An 18,659-nucleotide genomic window follows, 5' to 3' on the forward strand; every position below is an offset into this window, starting at 1 on the left:
TGAATTCATCTATAAGGTTTCCAGTTGAAGCATTGGTGTTGGGAATAACAGGGAAGATTCAGTTATAGATTTTTAAGAATCTCCCACATCGCACTAATTCACATAACCTTTATTTACCACAGTGCCCTGCATGCAGATGTGACATGCTTTGTGGGGAAAAAGCATTTACTAGTCCACAGCAAATTCGTGTCATTAGAGACGCATTTATAATGGGATTTGACTCAATGGAGATGGAGGCCTACAGACACTGTGTTAATGCTTTACAGCAGTAAGCTTGTAGCAAGCTTTTAGCACAACATAATGATTCACCAGGCTAAAATTACACACTGAGCAGTGCTTGGTTGAACCAGCACATTATGTTTTCAGTACATACTCGCACAACTTGGCAAAACACAGCTCCTTCAAATTGCAAACATGATTTATAATAATTGGCACTATCTTCCAATTGTGCTCGCACTAGAAGTTCTGGAAGACAAAAGGGTTAAACTTTCCACACACCATCATTGGGCAACCAGTTTTATGTCTCCCTTCAGAGAGCTTAATATTAAAACCCTTGATACTGTTGTTTAAGGGAGATTCATAAGGAGTAAAATCTAAGTATAATGCTGTTTTCAGCAAGAGACTGTTTACAGAATAAGTTTTTATCAGCCGTGTACAGAATCTTTTTATATGACCTTGTGGAATGCCTTTGTGGAACAACAAATACCAAAAATTATCATAAGACTTTTGGCAGAGTTTACTCTGCATTAGCTAGAAATTTCCATTAAATGCAGCACATGAAATTATCCAAAGGGTGCTATGACATATAAGATGTTCTAATGCTTTTCTCTCTTCTTCACCTATGGGCTTTTCCACAGCTGATAAGAACAACTCTTGATTTATATTTCTAGGTGAATTTTAATATGCATGAGGAGCAAGAGTGATGGCTACTGTGACTAAAGCAGTCTGTTTCTCTAAATGATAGACATGTTACAGGCATCCTGAGGACAAGTTTCCTTTACACATGCTGCCCTCCTGCTGATCTGAACATTTGAGAGGGTATCCTACTCTATACAGAATTACTCCTTCACCTCTCTGCTAAGACTATGAGTAAAAGCATTCTCCTTCTATTACCGTGGGGATACCTCTCCACCTACAGATGATTGAATCAATTACTCTTTAACCCAAGGCTGCTCAGATAGAAAAGGTGCATAGAAATATGAGTCAGATGACAATCTTTTCAACACAGGATGCAAAACCACATCTCTGTGAATTACGTGAGCATAACTGGGAGTAGCTAGAAAAACTAGGTAGTAAATGGAACATTAGGAAAGAATTAGAAATACCAATATTCATTAACCACATACCCATGCTACAGTCTTACTGCACCAAAAGTTACATCTAGATGAACATGTACAAGGACAGTACTGAATGCTTAGACAAGCTAGAGGCTGGGATATATCATTAAATCCCAGCACTATTTTAATCACAGGCAGTGACAGATGATGACCCAAAAAAGAAAATCTGAGAAAGACCCTCAAAGATGTTTGGTTATCAGACACATATCAAACTGACAAATTTCATGGAATACCAAACTTCTTGGCAAGCCTTACAGTATTAACTTTGTCAAAAAGCATTTTTATGCAAGATGCTCTGTTGCTAGCATGTTCATTAATAAAACTTGTGGAATATTTCTTTGCTAGCTGAAGACAAAATAAACCAAACTCATCTAGAAACAAAATAAAACTGAAAGAGATTGCTTCTAGACTTCTGGAAATTTGTAAATGGGACGAAAACCTGCAATAAAACCACAGCAGCTCTCCTGCAGCCTACAGATGGGCTTCTGCTTACAATCACTGCGCAGCTTTCCAGTACAACTTAATTGAGCATCCTGGGCCAAAACCAAGCAGCGGTCTCTGAATTTAAGTGACAAGAACTAAAGGTGATTTTTCATTTTGGAAATCAAATTTCAGAGAGGTGAATACTTGGTGCAGTCACTGAGGCTGCAGTTTCACAACAGACCAACCCTATCTGATTGCCATCCCCTCCAGTCCAGCTTCTGCACCCACTTGCTCCTGGCCACATATTTAATCTTCCTTTCACATTGATTCCCACCAGTGATCATGCTTTTCACAAAGCCATTTCAACATACAAAGTCAGTGGGAAGCTCACCAAACTACCAAAAGAAAAGAGTTTTCTCACAACGTTCTGTAAAGGCAACAAATGCTGAATAGATGGCAATAAGGCCTGAAATTGCTTCTGTCGTGTTTCCCCCACGCTGCCCACCCCAGAGCAACCAGAGGGAAGAGGCAGAAATCGTACTTACTTTTGGGAGCAGATCTAACTGGAGGCTTCTTAGGTGTGAAGGCAAGTAAGGAGTGAAAGTTTGTCCTTTGGCATTGTCCAGAGTATGAACTGTAAGAAAAGCCAGTCTGTTTTTACCAATCTCCTGAATCAGTAACCAAGAGCAAGTCAAAGTGCATTTAGCAACATCTACCATTTGCTATTTGCCACAAAATATCAAAACACACACTTTAGCAATACATTTAAAAGAACCAAATTACTGACACACCAGAAAGAACTTTTCCTTGATATTGCAAGACATAAGCATGTGTTTCTTAGCTTTACTACAGAAATATACAGACTAACAGAACAAACTGAGTTTGTGCTCTATATGACTAATGCAAGGAGTATCAGTTTTGCTTTGGAAGACAGGGAAAGAACACTCAAGGGCAACCACCATTCCAGAAACAATCCCCCTATCTTTGGAAGAGGTGTGTGTCAAGTCAGAAAGGAATAGATTAAAAAAAAAAAAAAATAAAGGCATTTTCTGAATGCAAATATGATTAGCCCTCTTCTTTACTACAGCAGCTCAAATTGTGGATGCAGATTTTTTTTCTATGTACCACTTGAAGAATTCATTGCTTCTTTGTGTTGCTATTTGTGGCAGAGAAGACTTCATACATTCAATTTCATATCCATGTGACAGAAATCTTACAGAGACTGCTACCAGCACCACTGTATGATAGTACTCAAAAGGCAAATAAGATCAGCTTCAAAGGCACTTATCTTTCCTAGATCTGTGATTTTTTTATACTCCCTGGCCTGCAACAAGGCTGCACTTCTTCCCACAGACCATCTGTGACCAAACAATAGGACTGCAAGCTGTCCTCCCTGACACCAAGGGGGGAAAAGCAAGTTAACAAAAAATGGTGTATATTTCAGTGCTCAACAGTGTATAGTCCTACATGATTATCTTATTGCTAAATATTTCTACAACTGTTATTATGTTCCTCTCAAGTATATTTCTGAGTGACTATGGGAATAAGAACTTCCTTTTGGCAGCTATTGCATCTCACTCTTTGCCTATGGTTGTGATCACCATCAGTATTTCACATGTAAAACCACTCATGTACAATTAATTAATTAATCCAAGTAGGATTATATCAATCACTGTGCAGTTTTTAAAATTATGCAGTCGTGTGTGTATGTATATATACACACACACACACAAAGAAAATCAATATCCCTAGAGTTTTAACAAAGCAGTTAAACTTTAACACCAGCCCATCACACACAATGCACTGGCCCCTCTTCAATGGGCTGACCAACCTCTGGATAAATAGTAAAGCTGGAACCAAGACATTCCTTTTGATTTCTTCAGTGGGTTGTGAACAATGGAAAAGCAACAAAATTGCTGAGTGACCAAAGAAAATACTACTCTGCACATGTTAAAACCAAAATCAAAATAAAAACCAAAACAAACAAATAAGAGACCAAAACCACAAAAAATCCAAACCCAGCCCAAGGAACTCAAAGCCATCTTGATAAGTTAATCACTGTTACCTTTAAAAATGATCATTACTACAGCACTGAGAAAGGTTTACAGCTGATTTAAAAACTGAAAACTCATAATTAACAAATAAAATTTTCTGAAACAAAATATAAAAGCAATTCCCAGAAAGAATAACATTTAAATGAATGGAGGGAAAAGAGATGAAGAATGCTTCTTTTCTAAGCTGATTAAAAAAAAGAAAAAGGAAAAAAGGGAAGGGACATTTAACTAAGTAGTTACAAAAAACTTTATCCCATAATGAAATACATCTAGGACTGAAGATATGAAAAGGTATGTTCAGAATTGATTAGGTGGAGTTAAAGCAATGGTCCAAAAGGTCAGAGAATACGAATTTACACTCTAAAGGCAAAGCTTGTTTCTAATACCAAGCAGAGAATTCCTCTCTTTACACACAATATTTTAAGTAGTAGCTCAGCAAGTTTCTGTAGGCTACCTTACCTTGAACATTTCATGAAAGACCTTCCCAGAACAGGGAATAACACACATTTTGTGGTATTTTTGGTTCCTAGCATGCTTAGCAGTGTGATCAATAATACACATTTTTCTCTTAACACTGAAAAATAAATTTGTGGCCCAGTAAGTTTCCCTAACTGTGATTCTCTGCTCTCCAGAAATTGGAGTAATGTTGTAAAATCTCTGCTCACAAGTCCTCACACATGTTATTACTGGTTCTGTTCATTAGCCTTGCATAGGTAAATGCTGATCAGCAGAACAGAGGTTGTCTGTTACTAAAGCACACCAGCAGCCCCTTTTCTTCTAGGCTGAGAGCATTTAGGTAATTTTTAGCCCACAACATCTCACAAAAAATCTGATCGATTTTCCCTTGATTTCAACAGAAATCCCCCTTCCAGTTTCAAAAGGAGATCAAATCCAGGAAAGCCAAATCCAAGAGACAAAAGCTCAGAACTGCTCCCTAATATTTCTGAAAGATATGCTTCACTTCTATGCTTTATTGAATGCAGCTATGGAAATAAGAGGCCTTGTCACCTTCAATGACAGAGAATCCCTAAAGATACAAGATTATATGCTAAATTTTACTTGTCTTGACCTGGGACAAGCTATTCCATAGCAGGTTGGTGAGGTGCTAGGAAGAAAGCTGATAGCAACTGTCTAAAAAATCAATTCTAAAATAGAGTTGACATTAAATAACACAAATTAATTCTTTCTACAAGTATAACCCAAACAGTTTGCTTCCAAAAAAATACCTTATCTTAATGTCTTTAACCAATGCAGTCAGAGGGTCATTTATCATAATCTGTAGTCCTAAAATAAATGAACACTAGCATTTTTGAGGGTTAAAGAATGCCAGTGAAATTACAAGAGGGAACAAGAGGACCCACCAGTTCATGAAACAGGATATCATGGATGGGTGTAAAAAGACTCATAAGATTTTACTCTTTTAAATGCTGTCAATTAAATTTGTGATAACAATCCCAGGACATGTAGCAGATTTCCTGGAAGCACATTCCTGCAACTCCCTGTAAGCATTTTTAGTGCTAATCTTGGGAATAATCTCTTCAATGTGAACAAAACAACAACAAATATTAAGTGGCTACATGCATTCTTTATAAATAAGGACTTGAAAAAGAAGAGAACACAAAAATGCGGGCTTTGCACGGAAAATGCAAATATGAAAAGGATTAAACCTCTGGATTTTGACATTATGACTGTACTTTTCACAGATCTTTAGGTCTTAGAAATGCAAGTACATCAGCATCAGTTTTTGTTGTTAGCCACTTTTTTCAAACACACTTGAACTTATTTGGGCAATGGCTGTTCGGGTAAACGTCAGACATGCTTCTTCCAGAAGCCAGTGAACAAGCTGAAGGGCATATTTGGAGCAGGGCAGCTCAGCATGGGAGTCAGTATGTTGGGGCAAAACCAGCAGGAGCTGTCCTGGAAACCAACTGTTTTGTTCCCAGGATTTCTTGTTGTTGGAGTTTGTGTGCAAAAATCACACCAAATTTAGGATCATAGTATTGTCCATTATGTAAATCTGAAATTCAGTTAGCTGTAAATATTTGATGCTTGTTCAGCTAATTAATCCTCTAATAGCTGCAGTATTCAGATGAAAAGCTCATGAGAATAGGTATGCAATTGGTTTTCCAATATTCTATTTTTGCCAATTCCATAAGACTCTGTTTTACAACCAGCAAAGAGCATAGAAGGGGAGATCCTAGATTACTGGAGAAAGATAAGCAGAGCATTTTCCTTGGTAGAAGCAGGAGGGGTTCACTGTATTACATCCAAAGATGCCAACTGCAATGCTCAGGAAGACAGAGAAGGGAAACTATTTATTTATAAATTCTTAGAGCACAATAAAGCAATCAGAAATAGCCAACACAAGCTTGCTAAGGACAGATCATGTCAAAGCAGTCTAACTCCCTTCTTAGGTGGGATAACTGGCCTAGAAACGAGGATACAGCAGGAGTGACACATCTAAAGTATCCTCAAGCCATTTGGTTTGTCACAGAGGACATTCCCAAATGGACTCTACACCAGCTTCCCCCACAGGGAAACAGCATAAGGACCACAGTCAGCTGAAGAATCATGATGGAGCCACAGTTATCAGTGACCTGCTCCTGTGTCAGTCAGCCAGCTGTCTCCAGTGGCATCATATGGTGCCTACACCATGTTCTGCCCAGTCTATTCAATAGTTTAACATTATCAAATATTGTATAAATTACGCACGAGAATTTTAGGAACATTACTAAAGCAGGAGGAGACATACTTGGGAAGACAGCACTTAAATTCAAAGGGTTCCTGATGCACGATGAGCCCAGAGAATTGCTAACAAATCCAGTCACACAAAGAGAGGAACTCAGTAAGCAGGAGGTGCAGCAGATCACAGTACGAGCCAAGAGCGTAACTCAGTGTGATTGTTAAAACACGGTTTTAAGAGATGAAAGGAACACAATGTGCAAGCAGTAGTGGTAACTAATCCACTCGTTTTAATGCTAGTGTCTCTCAGCTGGAATACAGTACCCAAATTTGAGCTTCAAATGATAAAAACCCAGGCAGCATCCAGAGAAAAGCAAGAGAAATACCAGAAAATATCGTGCAGAGAAAGACTGTATTTGTTTGCAACACACACAAACAAATCTTTTATTACAACTTTTCAAGGGCCATTTCAAAGCCATGTGCCATGAATACTGTGTACCTTATCTTGGGTGGATTTCAAGTGATACCTCAGGTCACTTTCAGGCCCCATTTCTATGATGCTTTGTCTGAAATATTTCCAGCAAGCCAAACCAAACTCCAGCAGTGCTTTCATTGTATAAAAAAGATGTAAAAGAAGAAAGTCATAGACTTGCAAAAGATAACAACTGAATTACACACTCTCTATAATTCAAAAGTAAAAAATGAAAAATCTACTTAATCTATACCTAATCTAAAATTAAATTGTGTAACATTCTTCTCAAGAGGAGCATATCAAGTCAAAGAACTTTAGAAAGCAATCACTCCTGGTGTCCCTACATGCTACAGCAATCAGAGAAATTAAAAAGATGAGGAAGGAATAGTACTTTTAACAGATTTAATAGCCAGTAATTGGGGTAAAACTCCTTTTACAGTTGCAGAAAAAATGAAATTAATAATAACTGCCTTCCAAATCAACCAAGATGCATAGTATCACATAATTATAATGAAGGACTTAAGAAGATTCAGATAAAAAATATTTTAAAATATTTTGACGCTCTGGCACTGACCTGAGCAGATGGAATTGCATTAGCTTTGTTAAATGCCAGCTAAATCAGGCTTTCCACAGGAGATCATGTGCCTACATTAACTATCTGTAAGAAATTAAAACCCACTTTCAAAGTGCTATGATTAATTATGAATAAGCTTTACAATACAATTTTAAGTGGCATCTCTTTCCAGTTAAGTGAAAGCTAAGAGATGCTTGAAATGACTTTGCATGTGCAAGCTATACATTATCTCTACTCTAAAACTGCATGAAAAAGAGTTTCCCCCTATGTACATACAAAGGAGTGATGAAAGGTCAAAGAGAAACAATATTGCTATGAGTTTCTTTGGAGGTTTTTTACCAATGAATGAGCTGAGTGGGTCACAGCACTGGATGCCGTGAGGGCTGGATGGTTTGCCTGGCTTTGCCATTAACTCAGAACAGCATCAGACAAAAATCACTGAACAGAGAACCCATTCCTTTCTTTGAAAAATGAAGTTAGTGGCACTCCTTAGGTTTTCTAAATCATGCCTTATCTATGAAGGAAAAGTACTATTTTTGAGTACTTTATTTTAAGCAATTCAACATCCCCTAGCCAACAAACCTAACTACTCAAAAATAATCAAATAAATTCCAGTTCCCCCAGGAAAGATGAATTTGTTATTGTTTGTAGCATGCTTTAGAGGCCTGAGACAAAAGATGCCTCACAAAAGGTAAGCATTGATTTCAGGAACAAAACACTTACACAAAGCCTTTGTTTTAGCACATTGGAACAAAAGGGAATGCCTGCAAATGAAAGAATTGATAAAGTCTCTGATGATATGACTGAAGAGTGGGGTAAGAGCAGCCTAAATCTGTGTGAGCAGGGCCAAGTGTCTCTTAGCCAGTTAGGTGTTGGCAGCTGCCACCTGCAATGTGTAAAGCAGAAGCTTTAGAATGAGGTGGCACTTGGCCTGCACCATCTGTGCCTCTGTAGCCTCAACTGCAGAGCAGAATTCTTCACGTGCTCTCAGACTGGACCTATATCACTTGTATGGCACTGAGCCTCACTTTCAGCTGGTGTAAGGATTTGAACGGAATAAAGAATCAATTCAGTTGAGAATCTCATATATTGTCACTATCTTGAACCTGTAAGTTAAAATAAAATGTGACTAATGGTGACTCTGAAGCTTATTGTTATGAAAATTGGCATTTAGATATGCTTTAGGCCTGAGGAACTACAGCGGTAGCCAGAACTGCATTATATACTTGCTACACCAGCTCATGCATTAATAAATCAGTTGGATGATACATTTCTGGTGGCCGGGTCGTTGTGACCATCAAAATCAGCTGATTAGGTTTTTAGTGATCTCAGCTAAACACCAATGTTGGTTTTTGAAGCAGTGTTATCAGGTCCAACTGAGAATATTCTGAGCTGTAAAGCTAAAGAACACACACACCTCTGCCATGAACTAACACATGGACCGATGAAAATAAATGCCTAAAATAATCAGATGGGAGAGAAATGTTATTTCCCACCTATACTGCTGACCAGTTCAGCATGCATTTACTCATGCCACACGTATGCACTCTTGAAGCATAGATGAGTGTACGACAGAGTGGATATTATGCTCTGCTAAACAAGCTCAGTGTCACCTACCAGGTGCCTGGTCACCTCTGAACTTCCCCACATCACACAGATTGAGGCTGATTCCCTTCAGATCAACTATAAAACGGAAGGATGGAAGGACAGGAAGGGCATATATGCATGGAGATAGCACACAGGGGTGCAGTGAGCACACCAGCACCTGGCCATGCCCTGGGGAGCCTTTCCTTGTGTTGCTGCTCTTGGGAAAACCATTCCTGGGTACCTACATGCTCATCATGCCTGACTTGCACCTCCCACATCATCAGCAACAGGGAAAAAAGGTCCAAAGAAAGAAAAGAAAAAAAAAAAAAAAAAAAGGAAAAAACCCCACCCCCAAACCAAACACAAAACCAACCCAAGCCTAACCAACCAACAGAAAAAACCCAAGATATTACCTTGCACAGTGGGAACAGCTAAATGCAAAGAACTACTAGCAGGTGCTGGTGACAGATGCATAAAGTAACTGCTAAAACAGAGGAGGAACTTGGAAGCACGGGTCTTAATAATTTTCAGCATGCAATAGTGATTTTCTTTTCTTTTCTTTTTTTCTGTGTCTGTTTGTGATGATGACTGTCTCATTTCTGTAATTACCGAAGGTGTCCTTCTTGGTCATGTTTTTCTCATCACAGCAAGGGTGTAGTGCTAATGAGTTTTTCTAAGAAACAGAGATATATACTGGCAGTTCTTCAAACTGTAAACTGGAGCAAAGGCATTTCTGTTGTGAGAAAATCTCAGCACCAAATCATAATCAACCCTGTTACCCACTGGTTATGAGAAAAGGAGGGTAGAGAGATGCAGTTACTTGAAGGAAAGGTTACTGTTGGGTTTGGTTTTTCTTTAGATAACTTTTCTAATTTCATTCAATTTGTCAATAAAATCCCTAAGATGTTTATAGTAGTTTGTGACAGTAACCATTACATTTTGAAACATTGTGAACAAAATAGGAAAAAACTTTTCCGTTTAATTAGTTTAAAGCAAGCTGTTGATTAAAACAAAAGAACGAGTAGGAATCGTAGCTTTTCAAAACCTTGAATCAGCAACACTTTATCAATGATGCCACACCATGTGACAGTTCTCATAAGCTGCAGGCTGTACTCAGCACAGCATTAGTTTCCAATACTTTTCCCATGCTTTTATCCAGCCTAATCTGGGGTGTAAGATGGTGCAACATGGAATTTCTAATTCTCTCTAGTTTTTCACGTTGTGTGATATTTTGCGACCAAATCAATAGAGCACAGCCTAATATACTCACTGTTTGGAATAAAAAAAATAGATAAAAGCCCCACAATGCAGCGTGGGAGACTAAAACAAGCCAAGGAAGGAGATGCTTAGCAAAGAAAACTTCATCCAAAAACAAACTGAAAGAGGCAGGGAATGGTTCTACCTGAATTATGTGACAAAGAAATGCCAAAGCATACACAGGTAAAATATGCTCAAACAAATTCTCAAAAAAGGAAGGATATGACAAAAAAAAAAAAAAAAAAAAAAAAAAAACCCTTAGTATTTTGATACCACATGCCTTGCACTTTCTTATGCCACCTTATCCTGACATATGAGAATTGTGCTCTCTCCTGTAAATGGCACACAGCCACAAGGTAGGAATTCACTGCCTGAGGCTTTCTTTAGAGTGTGTGGAATGGCAACCAAGTTGTGGTGCTTTTTTTCCCCCCCAATCTCATTTCTCGCAGCAACCTTTACTTATTCTTTCAAGTCAATCTTCCATAGAGTAGCCTTTTGTATCTACCAGAAAAACAACGTGTCGCTGAGACAAACAACATCGTGATTCATGCTAGAAGCAGAGTTCAGTGTCTGCTGGCCCTCAGCCCAGATCCTGAAGTGCCCACTCTTATTTTGTAGCCTGCATTACCATAAAAGCAATATTTTATTAGCAGAGAATTTCAAACTCTTAATGTACGTCTGGCTTTTTATGGCTGCATAATGTGTGCAAAATTCAAGTCTTTCTTTGCTTCCTTTTCACTTCAAACCAATGAAACACATCCTGGCTGCAACACCAGCCCCTTTTCTTTCCAGAAGTATTCTGGCATCCTCTTTGATATTGTCTTTTTTCTTGGAATAAGGCCTTCTTCTCAAACCTGTTCACCTTCTTCCACACTATCACTTTCAAACACCTTTTATAACAATTTTCATATAGTGACTGTATAAACCATTTTGAGGTCAAAGAGTTTTGAGTTGTCTGTAAACATGAAAAATGCTGAAGACTTATGTGGGAAATTTCTGGTGCTTTCCAACCTGGATTTTTTTTTTAACTTGAGTTACTGGGTATTTCCTTCCAGAATTAGGGATAGTTGTTTTTTCCACAGCTTCTGCTTTGGTCACATGAGGTGGCTGCCTGAGGCATCACGCCTCATGTGACCAGAATCCAGGAGGATCCTCATTCTATTCTGGGACACACGCTGAGGGGCACCAGAAAAGACAAGGCTGTGGCCACAGAGGATAGCTGAAAGCACCAACTCATACACTGAGCTTTCACTGAACAGTCAAGCTACAGGGAACCACCTGAATAAAAATAAAGCAAAACAGGGCCCCCAAAACATCATAAAGCTACCAAAACCTCTCTGTTATGCAACTTTTCAGATTTTAGTATGAGACAAATAATGGTTCATCATTAATGCAAGTATCAAGGGATTCACCAGCAATGACACTTGCTTTAGAGGAAATCAATGCTCTTTTGTGATGTGACCACACATATTTGTGTTTAAAAAAATGATTAAAAGTGGATAAAGGGCCCAGGAATGGAGATAGGCCAAGGAAAATCTGGCTTAAAACTTGCAAACATTGAGTCCATGCCAAGTAATGTGCTTAACCAAGGAAAACCCCAGTAAACAGCCTATTTCCTGAAAAGTGTACAGCAGTTCTACAGCCAGAAATTCCCCTTCTGACTTGCAAATTGAAACACTTTTCAACAGCGACAACAAAAAAAGGAGCAGACTTACTGCAAGTAATTTGAACTCATTATTCAACATCACCAAGAGTTTTACATAATGGAACAGTAAAGCATAGGATAAGCCTTGCCAAGTTGTCATTTTCCAGTTTTCACTACTGAAATAAAAGTGCTCATGGTTGGAGGTGATTGGTAATGGATGGAGATGGTTAAGAAATAGACAAATACATTTTTCATCTTCCACTTCCATGCTTCAGAAAAATAAGAAGAATCAAAGCCAATATAGCCATGTATCAAACCAGAAACAAGGGAGAAAAAATACAGCTCACAAAAGAATCTACAGCAGAACCAGCAAATGGACTTGGTCCCAGCTTGTGCCTTCAGACACTCCCAAGACTATATTGTTTTAATCAGATTTATAGTAATGTTAGACAGCTAAACTGTCAGAGTGCACACATGCCATACTGTTCCATAATTATGATGGGTAGCAAAACATTGCATTTCTTTGTGAAGGACCACCATTCTGCTGTGATCTGTGATACCTGGAGAACAGGGGATTGTAGTCTTTGCAGAGCTACCACCATGGGCAAAACTCTATCATGTATAACACACAGCTGTTCCCTATTCAGCTGACCAAAACATTTGCTTCCACCCTGAAAAATTTCCACAAATGGCCATGCTTGGCTCTTGCCTGATGAATCCTGGCAGAGGCAGGATCATGAAGGTTGTGGTCTAAGGTCTGCATCTTTATTTTACATGTAGTACTTCTGAGACGCATTGAAAAGCATAACGTAATAAAAGACATTTAATACCATCTAGATCAGTATGACAAGAACATCTCCAGCAAATTGCAGAAAAAGCAATGGAAATCACTTAATCCACAGTGCCTGCTTAATAACAAAAGAAAAGAGGGCACAGGGAAACCACTATGGAAGAAAACATTTTATTTCTGTGTCTCTCCATGCTTTTTAAAAATTGAGTACACAATTGCACAGGTGTCACAGGGAGGAACAAGTGCTTGAAGTGTAAGAGCAGCTTTTTGCATGAAACAAGCAATAGATAAAGCCTGAGTTTAAAATACAACATGTCAGGGTTGCTTTCCAAAGCCCCATCCAAAAAAGCAGCGCCGCTCCATCTTCTACATGCATAAAAATTAACCATGGAAGTGAGCTTTGCCCAGTATGTTTTGTCCATTTTTAAAGGGTCTAAATGTTGCAATTAGCTCTACAACCCAAGTCCCACTCCGTGGTGTAAAGCCCCTCTACCACTTCCATAACTCAGGGACTGCTCCTGGCAGCATTGACCTGCACCACACGTGGGCAGGTCTCAAAGCAGCACAACTGGGGGACCTGCACCCCAGGGAAGATGTGCTCTTACACACTTGTGAGGATTTACCAATTTTCACTTCCTCTGCTGGACATTAACCTGTGATCATAGTACCAGGGATAGCCAAAAGGAAATTGATCTCCATTTTAAAGGAGAAAATTAAGATAGTATCATTCATAACATATATGTTTTCCTGACATATTTCCACATTTGTCATATGTTCAAAGTTTAACTGACAAACATAATCAAATCTGTCTTCTATTGTCATTGTCAGGGGGAAAAAAAAAAAAGAGGCTTTTCTTCAAATAGGGAAGATGATTTCAAGCAGAGTTTCTCTTTCTCACCAGCAACAAGTTGTATTGGGCAATCAAAGACAATCTTCAGAAAGCCACAAATCAGACATTATGAAATTATATTCTGGGTGTCTTTCTTCCTCTTTCCTACTTAAAATAAAACTGAAAGGGAACACAGTTTTATTCACCCAAGAACTATTTCCTCCAAAATTTCACTGCTTGCTAAATGATTTTAAATTTAAAAAAACATAAAATTTCCCGCATATTCAAAACCCATGACTATTTTTCACTTTTGTTTTAACTATTCCAAGTTTATATTAAAAATAAAAGTTTTAACATGAAATAATGCTTAGTTCCTAGAATCCTTGCAAATCCCCTTCTAGAGTAATAGTATTAATAACCACCTTTCCAAGGCCAGATTACTGCCCATCTTGTATCAGACCACTCCACTTGGTGCTTTCTTTCTCCTGACAAGCATCTGCTCCCTTTAGGTGAAAAATAACTAAAATCCAGCAACAGTTCCCTGTTCCAGGTCAGAATCAATGGCACTGACAAATGATAGTAACAAACCAATGCCAACCAAGAGGACACACCAAGATAACTTTTAACATTATAATGAAGTGCAAGTCAAAATATAGCCACTATGCAGATACAAAAAAAAAAAAAAAAGAAATCCATATTCATATGTTGCAGCAGTCTTGCCAGAGCTTAGAGATAATGCACAGCAAAACTAAACTGCAGTAGTAACATTCAGAACTGGACTCTGCTGCTAAACATGTGGAGCCAATCTTTACATATCAAAAATGGAGGCGAAAAAAGTGACTCCTTCCAAAGTCGGTGACTTCTAATGGCAAAGGAAGTCTATGGCTGTGCTCACAATTAGAGGCATGAATTACAATCTAACCACATAAGACCCATCTTTCGTTCAACAGCACTCTTACAGCTTTCTAGGGAAGCATAATGCTTTCTAACTTGAGGCTTGCAGCATAAATGGGGTTTTTAGGAAAAAATAAAACCACTCGAGTTCACCAATAAACAGCTCTTAAACAGTGAAAAAATATTTTGGGACATCACAATATCTCTACAAGGAAGATGCAGAAGACACATAAGTACTATATCCTCTAACATCAAGTTTTGCACTACTATCCTCCAAAATTCTCTGATTTCTATGGGATTTTATTAGCTTTTTTCTCTTCTCCTCCAAATCATTGTAACTGGGTGAATGATGAAAAAACCCCATGAGAACTTTTCTTACTCCCACAGTAGTTTCCCACTTCTCCAAAAATAAACATACCATTATGTTTTTACACTTGCTGTAGGTTCCACTACATAACATTCTGAGAGGGGCGGGGGTTTCCACTCTACAGACATACTGCAGCATCAGTGCTAGCAGGAAGCTGCTCTCTTTACAAAAAAAGGGAAGTTGCCTGTCTGCAGTGTTTTGAAGTCACAGCCTGCCTTTAACCCTGTATGGGCACATCCTCCTTTCCCCAAAGTCAAGTGTGGTACACGCAAGAAACTGAACAAGAAAAGAGAGTAAGTGCTGATCACGTCCACACCTGTGCCTAACACAACTCAGCAACTAAAAGCACATCTTGCTAGTGTTGGAAGTCAAGATGAACTTTGCCTTGGAATACTTTTGGTATTTAAAGCATGCCAGGCTTTACCGAAAAAAAGTCTTTAAGTGGAAGCTTCATAAGCACAGCTGGCCTCCTGGTAACCGTGTTTACTGATAGCCAAAACTAAGTACAACTGTATGCTCCTGCTGCTTTAGGTTCTGGTGGCACCTGCAGCAGAGCTTGGAAGGCCTGCCAGAAGATTTCTTAATATTTATAGAGAAGCCATGTTCATCCTCATAGCTATGGGAGAAGCTCTCCCTAATCAGGAATACATTTACTGTTTCCAACAGACTACAAACAAACAAAAAACTAGAAAAACCCCAACATTTTCACTTCAGTTCCAGCATGAAATGAGAAGCAGCATTTCTTCACTGATATTATTAGCACGTAAAAATCTTGCATCATATGAAAGTAACAGAAAAATCCAACTCAAAAATGCATTTTCTGTATTTCTTGCTTACTTCCTATCTTTCCTTCTGTTTTGATAATGAAAATCAAAGAAATAAGATTTTTCTTTGAAAACATTCATTTTGAATTAACTTAGAGTTTAATTAAGAATACAAGGACCCTAAAAGTTATTTAAAAGTTGGTTTAAGCTAAGAGCTGATCAAGTACTGAAAACAAAATTCATTGATAACACCAAAACACTCAGGATAATTCAGAGTTGAAGGTACAAGTATATGAAGATTAGTCCTTAATGGCTGTAAAGCTACTCTCACTCTCATAACTGACACTTACCCTACTTGGGGTAAATATTTATACATTCAGTCACATACTATGCTTTTGGACAAATAACTGTTAATTTTTAGTCAGATTTTCAAGGGAAATGAGTTTTGTGTGCTTATTCCACTTGTCTGTTAAGTTCCTCCCATACTTAATCCCAGCAAGTAATTAAAATTTGTAAAAGGTAGAGGTCTCAATGGTAAGAAAGGTAGATGTCTCAGAGAAGAACAGCTCAGGTTAGTGCCATGGCTGAAGTCAAAGCACTTCAGCTGTAACAGCCCTCTGTGGCTGGTGCCAGCCAGGATGCTCACAGCTCTGGTTTAATTCCACATTCAGCAAAAAAAGGGCCTTGAAACTACAAACTGACCCAAATCAGCAGTACTAATCACAACATAACATTCAGCTTAGTAATGCAGCAACAGTGAATTTCCTGAAAATTCAAAAGAAAAAGAAAAAAAGGGGGAAAATAATGCAAGTCCCACTAAAAACCTACAAGTTGGTTTTCGAGTTGTTCTGTGGTGAATAATCTCTGTGTTTACAATAACTACAGTGTGTCTTTGAACAGCTCAAACCTGGATTGTCTTCAGTCCATTTTACCTTAGGTGTCAACAGAGCAGCTGCCAGTTTCTCCATATTCTTTATTTTTATGTCACATTTAAACATATATAGTTAAGGATGTCTCCATCATCCTGATGAGATATGATTGTGCTGTCACTTTTCTTTATGCTGTGATAGTACTTCTCAAGAAGGAAAAAAAAAAAAAAGATTTCTTATTCTTATATGATCAAAACTGCACTAAGGAATAAAATTCTCAATTCCAAGGTTTTTGTGAAACAGTTTAATGAGTTGTCAATTTAGCAATATAAATATTGGTATTTTACTAGAAATAACTTCTTAATGACTATTGAAAAACTGCTGTTACTGGTGGATTTGAGTTGGGGGGGGATTTAACCTTTCCAACTCTTCCTATTGCCTTTCTCTTGGCACCTAGTGTTTAAAATCCTGCCTTTTCCCTTTTTTTGTATACCATAATTTGTGTTATTTCCTTCTTATAATCTTCCCCTCTCTGAAAATATGTATGTCAAATTTTAGTCTTTTACTACAATGCATTTTCAGTGCAAATTAGCAGTGTGTTCTAATAGTAATCCATTGCACCCCTCATTTTAAGGGGAAGGAGGCAAGACACATGACAAAAATCATAGAGTGAAATAGCTGGAAGTCCACCCACTGGGAAAGGCTGGATGGCAGAACCACTGTGCAATGCTGCTGTAAAGAAATGCAAAGTAAGTATTATTTTACTTTATATGAGTCTTACATAATTTTTTTTTAAATTTGAAAGCACCAGTGTAGGATAATTTATAGTTAGAGAATTATATTGTTCAGAAATCACATTGAGCCATCTTAGACTTGAATAAAATTTAGTTCAGACATTAGAGAGCAGAAGAATGCATCTTGGAACTATGTGAAGCCAAACTGTGCACTAGGAAATGCAGGCAAGCACACTGCAGTAACAGTTCATTGTAAAATTCAATATTGTTGATATTTGCTTTCAAAACACACTCCCCTGCCTCCCATCCTTTCCTTCTGTCACTTCAGACAAATCTGTGGTTAAGGGATTCCGTGCACCTCAGTCGTCCACTTCTCAAACCTCATCTAAACACACACCTCACTTGGTAAAGCAAAACCATTCTTATCCATCACTCATGTCCATTGCAGAAACCTCGTCCTCTGCAAGCCTAAATTAAGTGTATTCCACTGACCTCTTCCAAAAGTATCCTACTAGCATGTAATCACATCCCTATGTTCTTAGCTTCCCCTTCTAAACTGTTGCTTCACATTTCCTCTATAGAAACGCCAGTTCCATTTCCATAAAATTTTTTTGTCATCGTCTTTTGCCATCACCTCTGTTTTCTTCCTCATTCTTCACCGATTGTTCTGTTTCCCCAGTCTGCTCATTTCTACATCCTTATTAAAATTTCTATACCTTTACACAAAACAAAACAAGACCCCCTCGCACCACTAGCATTATGCCTTCAGTAACTACAAACTAAATTACCTACACAGAATATTCCTTTCGTTATTTACTTATTTGCCTCTGCTTGGAAGATTTTACACTGTAGACATATATGGAATGGAGAGAATTTATCATTTCTTATTATTACTGATTCAGGTCTCCCAACAGAACACATCTACAATTCTTCCTGTATGATTTAAGTGAGCTTCTGAAGAATTTCTGGTATGCATTGGACATTACTATGCAAAAATCAAGTACAAAGAATGGTCAAATAAAAGCTAGTTTAATTCCAGAGCGTTAGTTCTGAGCTGTCAGATCTCCATAGCATACACTATAAACAGTTTCTAGGTAGCTTTGTAGGAATTTTATTTTAGAAAAATCAAAACAAAACCGGCAAAAAACCCCAAACCAACAAAAACTCCAGAAAACAACAAATTAAGTCACACTACACCAAAACAGGAATTTTGGAGAAATTTTAGCAGCAATGTTATAAGAAAACAGCCAGTTAGAAATGCCTGCCCAAAATCTACTTCCTTTCCTTCACAACATCTTTACACGGGTCTTAACCAGCAAGTCAATTCCTATAACCCAAAACGCAGAGGAAACAGCGGAACAGCCCTGGTTTCACTGCAGCT

General features: G+C 38.1%; 1 protein-coding gene across 2 annotated transcripts in view; it reads left to right on the forward strand.

Annotated features, from left to right (window-relative positions):
• RASGEF1A (RasGEF domain family member 1A) overlaps positions 1-18,659 on the forward strand; it is a 157,293-nt gene that overhangs the window by 85,938 nt on the left and 52,696 nt on the right. The window contains exon 2 of one of the 2 annotated variants that reach the window (XM_017746388.1): positions 17,179-17,293. The exons of the other annotated variant lie outside the window; for it this stretch is intronic. Within the exon in view, the coding sequence (XP_017601877.1) occupies positions 17,252-17,293 (42 nt within the window). The 5' untranslated portion in view covers positions 17,179-17,251. The remainder of the gene's footprint in view (positions 1-17,178; positions 17,294-18,659) is intronic. 2 annotated transcript variants of the gene reach the window in all.

This window comes from Corvus brachyrhynchos, unplaced genomic scaffold (genome assembly GCF_000691975.1).
Source record: "Corvus brachyrhynchos isolate BGI_N302 unplaced genomic scaffold, ASM69197v1 scaffold279, whole genome shotgun sequence".
Lineage (NCBI taxonomy): Eukaryota > Metazoa > Chordata > Aves > Passeriformes > Corvidae > Corvus > Corvus brachyrhynchos.